Source organism: Hippopotamus amphibius, chromosome 9 (genome assembly GCF_030028045.1).
Source record: "Hippopotamus amphibius kiboko isolate mHipAmp2 chromosome 9, mHipAmp2.hap2, whole genome shotgun sequence".
Lineage (NCBI taxonomy): Eukaryota > Metazoa > Chordata > Mammalia > Artiodactyla > Hippopotamidae > Hippopotamus > Hippopotamus amphibius.
In genome coordinates, this window is record NC_080194.1 from 17,752,374 (window position 1) to 17,766,166 (window position 13,793).

Sequence of the window (13,793 nt, forward strand, 5' to 3'; positions counted from 1 at the left end):
AAAACAGCTAAAAATTAAAGACAAGGAAAAAATCTTAACTATATTGAGTTATATGACATGCAGTCCATTATATGGTCTTTATATCCTGTAATATAGAATGCAATGACAAGATATAGTGAATGGTTAAATTATAAAATGGATCTGACTTGCTTTACCTCTTTTTCTTTAACATGTGATTACGGAGAGAAGAGTATACAATTTTAAGATAACTTTTTTTTTTTTAAAGTTTCCTATTTTCCACTGTGGACATGGTATAATCTGGGCTAATGTTAACAAATTTACAAATAGCCTATTTATTTATGCCACATAGAATATCATCTCATAGTTGCATTAAGCATCTGTCCTTTCCCCTCCCAAGTGTAGCAGAGTCTTGAAATGTTTGTTTAAAATTCATGGATTGATTTTTCCAGAATGTCTCTGACTATCCATGACATTTACAATTTTGTATTTTGCTTTGTCACAAATTTGAATTATGCAATTAGTCATTTATGAGAGTAGGTCACTTAGTGAGCCTAGCTAACCACCATCATCTGTTTTATCCATCTTCTCACTAATTTTCATTGTCAGTCATGTTATTCTTTTCATTAGTTAATGCTAGGGACTTTTCTTATTCTTCACTGGTAACATGCTCTGCTGTTGTATCTAAGATGTAGCAAAAGTTTATAGCTAAGAATAACTTTTAAATGTAAGCATAGTCATTATCAAAATCAAATGATTTTTCAAGAAGTGTCCTGGTATGTAAATTGTGTATTTGGAGTGGATTTAGATGAGTTAAAGGGCTTCCACATGAGCAACTAATATTGTGAAATAATATTAAAGGACAACTAAAGAAAGTAAGATTTCTCATAGCCTATTAATTGCTGTTACATTCCCTCTGGTACCAATAATTAGATCCTGCCATTAACTAAGGTTAAAAGAGATTAATGCTAGAAATGTACATAATTACTTTTTTAAAAAAATCTTCCTTTCCCCCAATTAAATCTACATGAGCTTGAGAGTAATAGACTGGTATTTTCCACTTAGCAACTTTGTGTACATATTCAGGTGCGTGTATATTTTGTTATGGTTTTTAAAAATGATGAATGGCTACGTATATATAGTTATATCAGTTTTTCTCTCAGAAAAAGAGAAAACATTATTTTCTGTATTTGTCTTATTTTTTCCCTATCCCACCATGTATCTATTATGTAAGTTTTCAGGACATGGGTTGTTTGTGCCTTACTCACTTATATATAAGTGATAATGAGGCCACAATAGGTGTTTAGTAATATGTCAGCTCAAATTGAGTTAGAAATTTGACCTATTAATAACATGAGATTGATATAAATTTCTGAAGATAAACGAAAATAGATCATTCTTTTCACTTCCTATAATTGCAATAATCAGAGAGGGATTCTCAGTCTGTTACCATGCTTTGATTTAAAAACAGAGTTTCCAAACAGTCTTACCTGTTTGTATTCCCCAGGTTAGGGGTCTTGTAATATGAGCTTACTTTTTCAGTTATTGCAATATACTCCTCATCTCTACACTTTGAATAACAGTGCTTGCATGCAGTCCAGCACAGCACCCTGCAAGGTTCTGTTAGAAAATTGTGGCATACACCTCTAATCATAATTTCCAATTTGAATAAACAGCATTAAAATCACACACTGCTAAATTTCCCTATGGGCCAAAAATTTATTATCTCCAGTTACTTCTATGGAATTTTGCAACTTAATATTTTAGTATTTCACTTTTTATTTAATCATTATTGAATGTAGAATATGTATTTGAACTTAGAGATATAAAAAAATACTAAAAGAAAAATGTTTTTCCTGAAGCTCTACATCAAATACTTCATTAACTGCTGAGGTAAGTTCTGGATCTGCCAAGCGTGTTCATCAAGATAATTCAAATGATAAACACCTGCAAGAAAACAGACCAACGATGGGTATGTCTCAGCTCTTATTTTAATATTTAATAACATGATTAACTAACATGTGTATAATATTTTACATATTTTTACAGTGTTTTCATGAAAATGTCTTTATATTTATCATCACATTTATTATTGTCCATGGTAAGTATGGTTATCCCTATTACAGATAAGAAAGCTTAAGACGCAAAATAGGAAACATGCTTGCCCAAGATTGTAGACATATTTCATGATGGAGCCAGAACTCAGAACTGGATCTCCTGACTCTACATTCTGTACCATTTTTGTTATCCATACTGCCTCATATTGCAGAAGAGTGGGTAAATAATTTAACTAATAATTGAAATAATTATCTATGTTATTTAATAGGTTAGTGATTACATATACTTTACAGGTAAACAATATCCACTTGAAATTTTTCTCTTAGCCTATTATTTTTAATAATTTGGCCTCTGATTCATTTGTGCAATTATTGTGAAGTTCCAGTCTATACCTAGTTAACAATCATATTTTAACTCCCATTAGCAAGTTGAAAAAAAATGCTGATAGCAGTGACTACATCCTCTCAATTGCATATGGAGGTGACATGAGTCCATGGTAACAAAACATCTTCAGTGAAACTAGAGTTATATAGTGATAACCAGTCTCTAGGCCTTTGTCTCCAGACCTGTTTTTCTCTGGCACTGTAGTTCCTAAGACTTGAATCAGCAAGTATTTATTTACTACGCACTCAGTATATGCTAGGTTCTGTGATGAATATAAAGATCATTAAGACCCAGTTTGGTTCTACTCTAAAGGAACTTATAGCACTTGGAATTTAAAGGAGTTTCATGAGATAATGAGTATGTCTAAGAATAATATGAAAACTATTATTACTGTTTTTTCTGTCAATGCTTTTTTATTAGAGTAATATAAAATTTCTCAGTAGCTTTGCCAAGCTGCATTGATAAATCCTCACTTCTTGCGGTAGCTAGTGACAGTTGTTTACCTTAAGTTCAATGGAAATGTATTCCATGCAGATTTAAAAATCAAACAATGAAGTCCTGAAAAAGAAAAATTACTATGATTATTTCATTTATTGTGCCATATTTAATAAGGTTTAACAGTGTGTATGTGCAGTTGATGCAGATACATACTGTCCCATTGGTCTCCTGAAAAAATTCTCCAGGAAGTCATAGTCCTGCAATCAAATAATAAATTTATGATAATTCTCAAATAATAGAGACTTGGGTTTCCTAATAGGCTTATTTTCTAATAATAGTATAAAATGCATCAGATATCTTATGTGTAAAAAGAGATGAATAACCTATAGAAAAAGCAATAGGAGAGAATACTAAACTGCATTACCTGCCAAAGAGGAAAGATTATGTCTTGTTAAGGATAATGGAGCACTTAGAAAAAGGTGTTAGTTTAAGGGAAGATAATGGTTTATGTAGGTTAGGATATCCAAGTGAAAATGCTCAAATACACATCAGTAATTACTAGAAAAGTAAAAGAGAACTGGGTCTGCCTTCCTTAGAATGTATTCAACTGACTTCTCCAACTAACAGTGTACAAATTAAAACAAACAAACAAAACAAACAAAAACAAAGGAACATCAGTGGGAAAGAAGGTAACTGTTTACTGAGCATTTAGAGAAATAAGAAATAGTGGCAAGAGAACATGTGCCACTAAAACTAAAACCTATGTGATCAAGAAAATGGATGAGAGCAGACAGACCCATAAAGAACTCAGTGTCCCCCTGTTGTAAAAACACTTCGTTGAGCAGAGAATCATTGTGAACGCTGAAGAAGAACCACAGAGTGGTATAGATAAATAGAACACATTTGAGAGGTAGCCGTGAAAGGAAAAAAGGGCTGTGGAATCAGGGTCAGCACATTAAGAAGTACTGAATTCAAATAATGCTTCTAAATTGGAAACATATGGAAGTTTGAAAATTCTAGGGAAATAATCCAAAGAATAAAAAAAAAAATTGATGCACAAAAGAAAGGGAACAGTGCTCATAGAAGTAGTCTTTCCTTGGTTCAAAAGGAACAGAAGTAAATGTAGTTTATTCACTGACTTCACTTGATAGCTTTGGGGCGGGGGAGGGATGTACATACATGAGCACTGAAACTTCAGTTTACAATGTGGAGAAATGAATTTCTGCTTTCAAATGAAAGATATTAATGTTTCTTTGTTGGTGTTATAGTTTAAATCATGTTAATTAACAACTGAAGTTTAATGAGTGGTGAAAATTCTTTTTGAATGATGCTGTTACCATATTTAAATATCTTTTTATTTCTTCTCTAGAATATAAAAGAAATACCCATAAAGTAAAACCAAGCATGGTTAGAAAATTTGGAAGAAGTATTTCAAAAGGAAATCTAAGATAAGTCTCTTCAAAATCAAGGAAAATGAAATGGACAAGTCAGCTTTTGAAAGGATTTGTTGCCAGTACCCTTTCAGAAACTTGTTTAAAATCTTTGAAAGAAGACCATCTTAAAAGCTGGGCTTACCCAAATACCTTCAGTAAGCAGAGAATGAAATCCCTTCTGTTTTGTTCTTTTGTATTCTAAGCAAATATAAAATTTCAACAGAAAATGTGTTTTAAGTTTCTAAAATATTTGCTACTCTTCAAAATTCCTAAGTCGGTGTGGTGGCAGCTCAGTTTTACTATGCTACAACAAGTTGATTAGGACATTTTAGAAAATAGTAGGGTTAAATGATCCTTACTGGTTTTTTTAAAATTAGGAGAATTTAGGAGTGTTAAAATTATGACCCAGGATTTATTTGGTCTTATATTATTTTAATCACATCTAACTTTTCTTTCCAAAAAACACTTTGATGTACAAATGTACGTATATGTGTCCATAAAGTTGTTGTAAATATTCTTTAAATAGTCTTCATGAATAAAATACTGTTTCTTGCTACTTGATATATTAAAGATGTAGATTTTATACTGCTTGCTTCACTGTCTCATGACTTAAAACTTTAAACTATTATTTCTTATATTTGTATTTCATATTAGCTCAAGATATGTGGCACTAGAACCATGTCTGAAAATAATTGATAGGTTCCTTAATGATAGTGAGAAAATGTTTTAAATCATTTTTTCTGCTATAGGAAATACATGGAGCTGCAAATTAATCTTATGTCCTTGTTCACCTCCTTTGTTTGGCCTGTTTATCTTCTTAATACAAGGATTTGGCTAAATGCGCTTTTAATTTCATATGGCCTAGGAACTGTCCCATCAAAGCAAACAACCATTTAACAACCAGCTGCAAATTTTAGGCCTCTTAGTTATTAGTCATGTTTTACAAATCAGAATCTAGTTAGGAGAGTGTGAGATGGAGTAATGATCTTTGAAGTTCCTTCCAACTGTGGCAGTCATAATTCCTATTCATAAATGTGCACACAGGATCTGTTGTAGGGAGGACAACCATAGACAATTTTTGTTTTCCCTTTGTCATTAGGCCTTTGGTTGTGTTGCCTATTTATCAGTTATGTTAGCCTTTCTATTATTCCTTTCCGTCTATTTTAGGTAATTATATGTTTCAAAAGAAATCTTTTTACCACATACTGATGAATGGCTAGCTAGCAGGATTAAGTGACCCTACCTCGTGATCCACCTCACACCATAAGACATGAGTGATTTTCTTATATTGCCATTTTTATCAGCTATAGATTTCGCCTTCTGTAAAAGTTACTAACAATGCCTTTGCAATGCAACCACATTAAGGAGAAATTAGAATAAATTGTAATGAATGTGGGAAAGGAAAACTGTTGAATATATCAATAAGGAAAAAATTCATGCATTTAAACTAAAACAAGGTGCTATTTAATAAGTCACTAGAAAGCAATTTTTAAATGAACTTTATGTGGAAAATTGACCAATCATAAATATATGGCTCAATGAATTTTCACAAAGTGAACACACCCAGGTAACCAGCCCTCACATCAGGGAAAAGAGAATTATCAGAATACTAGAAGCCTCTCTTGTATCCCACCTCCCTCTAAGGGTAACCACTATCCCAACACCATAAATTGATTTTTAACTAAAATAATTTATCTTTATTTTTGTTACAAAGTAATGTGTTTTTCCAAAAAGAACTGTAAACAATAAACAATAAAAGTGTGCTTCCTCCTCCCTCTTCCCCACCCCCCCACCAATATCATTCCCAGTTGTAACCACTGCTAGTAGTATAGGAACCCTGCCAAGTCATTTATTTTATTCATATACAAAGCTATATACTTCATTTTTTATTTTAAAAAAATGTATCATACTATTTTTTTTTTGCTATTTTCTTATTCTCATTCGAAAGCAGTGTGGGCATCTTTGTGAAATTTTTAAGTGTGATTTTCATAAATACTGCTACTGCAGATTGATTGCTCTTAGTGACAACTGACAACAAAGAATTTTCATGAGGCAAATCGAAGATCAGAGAGAAACCTAGATTACTAACTCTGTACACCATTTCTGAGTTTATTTTGGGGTATCCACTATAACTTCTGCATCATAATGTCCACTATAATTTCTGCATATAGTCCACAGAACATGGCTTACCTGGACACTCTTCCAAGAAAAGGGTTCCGTGTCAAAGAAGAGTGGGAAACGGCAGCCTACTAGAACTAGGATGTTGACCATGCATGTTTGACAAGAAAAGCCCCTAAACTCTTGCAATCAGAATCTTAATTTAATGCAGTAATTCCCAAATTCCTTTGAAACATCAAACTTTAAAAAAAGTGTTTAATTGAGGATAATAAAATGAACCTCATGTAATCATAATAGAGTCCAATTACCAAATTTTTCCACATTTGTCTGGAATATCCCTTTTTTCCCTTGTTTTTCTTCCTTTGCAGGAGTATTTTAAAGCACCCAGATATAACTTCATCACTACACACTTGTTTATGAATCTGAAAATATGGCCATATTCTTATTTAATACCAAAAAAATATGCATCCTTTCATTAAAGTACTTCTAGTGATATCCCTAAGAACATGCTTGAAACAACGATGTTCTGGATTAATAACGGCTATAAAATTAACAGAGAATTAGAGAATAGAATAGAGTTATAATGGTAGGGATTTAACTCAAGAGAGTTATTTGCCAGCTTGAAACAACCATTTTCCACACATTAATTCTAACTCCACCAGTCTTTCTCTTTCATTTTACTAAATTAAGGCTTATTTAAAACAAAGTTTGGTTTTTGTAGAGTAAAAAAGTAAGCTTATATTATGCGTTACTACTTTTGTAAATTAGTTGGAGTAGTTGTTCTTACGTGCCTGCATATTGTATTAACTTTGTTTACATGCCGAAAGTTAGGTACAATACACACCAGGTATGATGAACGACAGTTAGCTCTGCTATAACAGCGCATATGTGTTCCTAAAAATCACTGAGCTATGCCTAATTGTGCAGTGAAACAAGGCTTCTCGGGCAAACGAGGTTAGGGGCACAGCACTCAAAAGCTTTGTCATTGGCACAATAAAAGACCAAAACCTAATAAAAACTGCCTGTTTTACATGTTAAACATTTAATACATGCACAAATACTACTATAATTATGGCACTTTGCCTTGAAAAAGAGGTGAAGTTTGCTCGTGGAAGTGGGTGTAGGAGCATTGCAGCATGTGGGTTAACATGAAATGGTGGCAGGCCAGCCTGCAATCTGAATCAGGTAGAAATATGTAACAGCAGATGTGGATGGCTGTGGCGCATTGTCCTTGATAGGAGCGTGTGTTTTGTGCACTCCTCCATGACTTGGTTCACCTGCGTGCAGTTTTCAACATTCACCTGATGTTTCATTTAGATGAAATCTCTCATAAACAAATGCAAAATGTACATTATGCTCAAATTGTTTCCTTATGTATAATAAATGGTGTCAGAGTAAAGTCATTTTCAAAATAGTTATAGCACAACTAACTGTAAATATTAAATTTATGCTTAATAATCTGTAAAAGGATTAGTATTCATAAGAAATGTATTTTCTTTTAAATTATCCTTTGGTTCTTTCACATTTGAATGACTTGGCTATCTAAGATAAATGCTCAGTTAGAGCTTTGGTGTTGGTGGAGATACAGGTTCTAGAATCAGATCAGACATTTTAACCTTGCCTTGAGAGAGACTTTAAGTCACAGACCTTACAAAGTGTCCCATCATTTGTGAAGGAGCCATCAGTCAATAGCTCTTAATAATAGTATTACTTTTGGGGCCTCTTATCATGTGATAATCACTTTAAATGCATTTTTCATTTATTCCTCACAACAAGCCTTTAAAGTAGATGTTACAGACTCACAGCCCCTCATTTACAATTCTAAAAATTCACAAATTTTGAAAATCATAAGTTTTTTGTTTTTATATTTCAGGTCGTAAAACCTTACTTACTTCTGCTAGTGTGAGACTGTTGATGGTCTTTATTTATCCTACTTAGTATGAACATTTAAAGGTTCCACTGCAGAAATATTAATGTCTGATTATGGGTTGCTTCCTCAGATCCCATAGGTGTTGTTATGTAAGTACAGCTATTGCTTTGCTAAAACAAAAAATTTTGAATTCCCAAACTTCTAGACACAATTATTTCACGTGATGGTTTATAGACAAAATGTATTTATTCTTCTACGTAGAAAGGAAGAAGACACTTAGAAAAGTTAATTTGCCAAAGATCACAGTAGCAGAGTTGGGACTTTGAACTCAACTTGGAATAGAAGCATTCCTGTTACCCCTAGTTGATACACTGCCTGCATCTACAGCAGGGCTAATAGTCTTCATAGACAGATAGATAAATACACATATAGATAACTATACAAAGAGCATCTACTACAGAAAACAAATTACACTCCTATGGTCATCTGTGATTTGATAGAAAGGTTTATTCAATGCATTTTATAGTTATAAATAAATTATGTTTAGCTTGTATTGTTTATATCAAAAACAAAAACAATTTAAAGTATTGTTAGTAAAATATTAGCAGCAGTCTTTAATATCACTGAAGGCATTCACAAATCCTGTGCATTGATTTTTCAAGTACAATTTTATGTGTGTCTTTTGCAATCAGAGCATCACATGGTATTACTTGTTGCATACCCACAACTTGCTCATAAGTTGTTGGCAACTAACTCAAGATATATTATAAAGTCACTGGTTTATATTCTAAATGTTTTTGTGTGAGGACTCTATAATCAAAGTCTGAAGATACAATTTGGACACCAAGACAAAATACAAACTTGTGTTTCAGGAATCAGCACAGGACAATTGTTTTCAAAATGTATACGTAGAGTACTAAGTTCTTCCTCTCCTGTCACTTCCCCAAAAGGCAGTAGTTGACAGATAGTCCATTCTTCTCAGAGTGAACATCATTTAAGAAACCACTCAAGCTTTGCAAATGGCAAGTTCTGCATAACAGCCACTGTAGGGATTAGTCCATCAAGTTAAGAGCTGTCAGGAAAGGTTAGTTCTGAGATATTTCTGTCACATGTGTATGTACCTAAAGCAGATGTAAGACAAAATAAGCCAAGACCCATAATTAAAAAAAAATTTTAGAATGAAAAAGTAGTTTATTCCCATACTTTCAAACAGATGGAAGGTGAAAGATGTCTGTTTGATATAATTAAGAAGATTAGTGACATGAGAGGAAAACAGTTCTATGATCATGACTGGACAAAAATACTGTCCTCAGCTTCATTTCTCATCCCTACAGAATATTCTTATTCTCTGCAAGCCACTGCTCAAATATAAAATGTTGGGAATCCTTTCTAATACCACCACCCTCTGCACACATTCCTTTCCCATTCTCCATGTGACTGTTTCAGAATCACAGTGTTTTTTTTACATTATTATTCCCTCCTGTTCTTCCTAATAACAATTATTAATGTAGGTTAACATAACCCAATTCTCATTCAGTTCAAAATGCTACCTGAAAATGTTCCAAGTGCAATGCTCCCCTGAATTCTTCATATCAGATAAAAAATATTAATCTATTTGAACTAAGCCTGAAAGATCATCACCTGACTGCTTTTACTATATGTTCTCCTCTCTGCCTGCTTCCTTTGCTTTCTCCACATAAATCTACCTTCATTCCACTTCCCCATTCAATTTCAAGTCAGCTGAACCATTAAGTCCCCAGTTAGCTCTGCCCCTACAGTTTGAAGAGAATCTACTCACTCAAAATACATCCCTGGCAGCCAACAACATTTTTACTGTCTTGTGCTACAGAGCACTACCTAAAATGCTCCTAACTCAGAAAAAAGTCTCCAGCTACCACTGAGCTTAATAGGTAACTACAGTAGGGTTTTTGCTTATGAAAAAGATATTTTCCAAGTTTGAGTGCATATTTTTAAATATTGGAGTCACTGTTAGAGGGCCTCTATTTTTTTTCCAAAACTTCAATTTAACCTATTTCAGCTATTTATCATTTTACCTATAAAATTTGGTTCTTTGTATGATTTAGAGACCAAAGTGAATTTCTACTTTTTATTATCAATTTCACTTGCATTGCAGTGTTGTTGAGATTCATTTTGCCACACATCTTGGGACAATATTTCTTGTAGGTCTTTAGTTAATTACTAAATTTTGTTCATTCTTACTAGCATTTACTTTTCTTCCCAAAAATACATATAATTTAAACCTATAACCTCTCTTTATTACACTATATAATTTTTCAAACGTTTTACAAGTTAATTTATCAAGTATTTATACATGTCCACAGAGTTGTCATTCTGACATTTTAGTAATATAGCAGACATTTGTTTTGCCTGGTCCACCTAATCTGAGTTTGATGAAACCATCTCACTTTTTCTTTGGGAAACCACTCTTCCTCAGTGAATTCCTAATGGAATTATCTCTGCACATACACATACACACACACACACACATTCCTCTAGCCCATCATGACCTCTCAGTGTAGTCCATCTTCCTGGTAACAGTGATTGGTTCCAAAAGGACATCTGATCCAAAACTGAGAGTTTTCCCTGTCTTCTTCAGTAAGTCGTACTGGGAGAACTGGACAGCTATATGTAAAAGAATGAAATTAGAACATTCTCTAACACCATATACAAAAATAAACTCAAAATGGATTAAAGACCTAAATATAAGACGAGGTATTATAAAGCTCCTAGAGGAAAACATAGAATACTCTTCAACATAAATACTTCGTAGCAGCATTTTTTGGACCCATCTCTCGAAGCAAAGGAAATAAAAGCAAAAATAAAGAAATGGGACCTAATTAAACTTGAAAGCTTTTTTACTGCAAAGGAAAACCATTAACAAAACAAAAAGACAACCTACTGAATGGGAGGAAATATTTGCAAATGATATGACCAACAAGGGATTAATATCCAATATATATAAACAGCTCATATAACTCAACATCAGAAAAACAAACAACCTGATTAAAAAGTGGGCAGAAGAACTAAATAGGCATTTTTCTAAACAGGAAATGCAGATGGCCATCAGGCAGATGAGAAGATGCTCAACATTGCTAATCATCAGAGAAATGCAAATCAAAACCACAATGAGGTATCACCTCACACCTGTCAGAATGGCTGTCATCAAAAAAAGAACACAAATAACAAGTATTAGAGAGGGTGTGGAGAAAAGAGAACCCTCGTTCACTGTTGCTGGGGTTGTAAATTGATGCAGCCACTGTGGAAAATAGTATGGAGGTTTCTGAAAAAACTAAAAATAGAACTACCATATGATCCAACAATTTCACTTCTGGGTACATATCTGAAAAAAACCAAAAACATTAATTTGAAAAGATACATGCACTCCAGTGTTCACAGGAGCATTATTTACAATTGCCATGATAAGGAAGCAACCTAAGTGTCCATCAACAGATGAATGGATAAAGAAGATGGTATATAGGAGGGTGAGTCAAAAATTATCCACACTCTGGCTGTAGAATTTATTTTAATTCACTTTTAGAAAAGACAAATACATCATTTTTCAACATGATCTTGCTTTTCAATACACTTTGTCCATCTGTCAACAAGCTTTCCTATTCCCTCATTAAAAAATGCTTTAGGCTGAACTGCGAGCCACGAATGCACTGCTGTCTTCACTTCTTCATCAGAAGTGAATCTTTGTCATCGTAGGACTGCTTTCAGGGGACCAAAGAGGTGAAATTCAATGGAGCAAGATTAGGACTATAGGGAGGACACTTTAACACCTCAAAATGAAGTTTTTGCAGAGTGTCGACAGCGTGGACAGAAGTGTGCAGACGTGCATTGTCATGCAAGATCACAATGCCCTTGGATGGCAGTCCTCTGCGTTTAATCCGAAGGTTAGGCTTCATCTCTTCAATAAGCATCTCACTGTAATGAGCTCTGTTGATTGTTGAACCTTTTTCCTGGTAATGTTCCAATAGTGGCCCTTGAGAATTCCAGAAAATTATAAGCATCAATTTTCCAGCTGATGGTTGACTTTTGAACTTTTTCTTGGTCAGCGATTGAGGATGTTTCCATTCCATACTCTGCCACTTACTCTCAGGCTTATAGTGATGAATCCACGTCTTGTCACCAGTAATGATTCTCTTTAAGAAACTTTCACCTTCCTTAGACTATCGGTTCAAATTTTGTTTGCAGATATCCAAACACTTCTGTTTATGTTCTGCCGTGAGTTGTTTTGGTACCGTCTTGCACAAACTTTTCAAAACCTAAGTCTGTCATGGATTACTTTGTTTTGAGGTGTTAAAGCATTCACCCTATAATCCTGATCTTGCTTCATCAGACTTTCACCTGTTTGGTGCCCTGAAAGCAGCCCTACGAGGACGAAGATTAACTTCTGATGAAGAAGTGAAGACAGAGGTGCAATAGTGGCTCACAGCTCAGCCTAAAACATTTTTTAATGAGGGAATGTGAAAGCTCGTTAACAGATGGACAAAGTGTATTGAAAAGCAAGGAGATTATGTTGAAAAATGATGTATTTGTCTTTTCTAAAAGTGAATTAAAATAAATTCTACAGCCAGAGTGCAGATAATTTTTGTCACCCTCATGTATACGACAGAATACTGCTCAGCCATAGAAAAGAGTGAAAGTTTTGCCATTTGCAACAACATGGATGGTCTTGAAGGGCATGATGCTAAGTAAAATAAGTCAGACAGGAAAAGACAAATACTATATATCGCTTATATGTGGAATCTAAAAAATACAACAAACTAGTGAATATAAAAAAAAGAAGCACACTCACGGAACAAACTAGTGCTTACCAGTGGGGATGGGGAAAGGGTGGTAGAGTGGGAGGTACAAACTGTTGGGTGTAAGATAGGCTGCGAGGATGTTTTGTACAACACAGGGAATATAGCCAATATTTTGTAATAACTCTAAAGGGAGTATAACCTTTAAAAATTGTGTAACATTTTAAAAAAGAAATTCAGAGTCTTCCCTATGAATGAAACAGAATTTGTCTTCTTCCTGGCTTACAAGGAATTAGGATCAGGTAAGCCGAGATCTCATATCTTCCCCAGCTTCGTGGAGAAAGCTATCTGCAGAATGAAGTCAACACAGAAAAGCGAGCAGAGCTGAGAAAAGGAGAAGGAGAGAAAGCTCCTAATGACATTGCTCAAGCTCCATAATTCAAGTTTGCCTGAAACTAGGTAGATTCAACCCCTGTACTACCCAATTCGGTAAACCAGTGTATTCTCTTTTTCACTTGAACCACTTTTTCTTTTTTTTCCACTCTTTATTTTGAGGTATAGATTCACACACAGTTGCAAAAAATAGCAGAGCAGTTCTGTGTACTCTTCACCCAGTGTTTCCCCAATTGTTCTTAAATCACCATAGCACAACTTCAAGCCCAGAAATGGCCATTAGTACAGTATGTATGCACAGTTCCATCACGGTGTGCTTCTTAATCTGTTGGGACACAGGACTAGTCTATCACCACAAAGACCTCCCTCGTG

The 13,793-nt window shown here is 34.1% G+C and overlaps 1 protein-coding gene across 2 annotated transcripts in view; it reads left to right on the plus strand.

Annotated features, from left to right (window-relative positions):
- KIF18A (kinesin family member 18A) overlaps nucleotides 1-4,834 on the plus strand; it is a 77,008-nt gene extending 72,174 nt beyond the window's left edge. For both annotated transcript variants that reach the window (XM_057749619.1, XM_057749618.1), the window contains exons 16-17: nucleotides 1,821-1,930; nucleotides 4,208-4,834. In XM_057749619.1, coding sequence (XP_057605602.1) covers nucleotides 1,821-1,930; nucleotides 4,208-4,290 — 193 coding nt within the window. In that variant the 3' untranslated portion in view covers nucleotides 4,291-4,834. The remainder of the gene's footprint in view (nucleotides 1-1,820; nucleotides 1,931-4,207) is intronic.
- The last annotated feature ends 8,959 nt before the right edge of the window (nucleotides 4,835-13,793 follow it).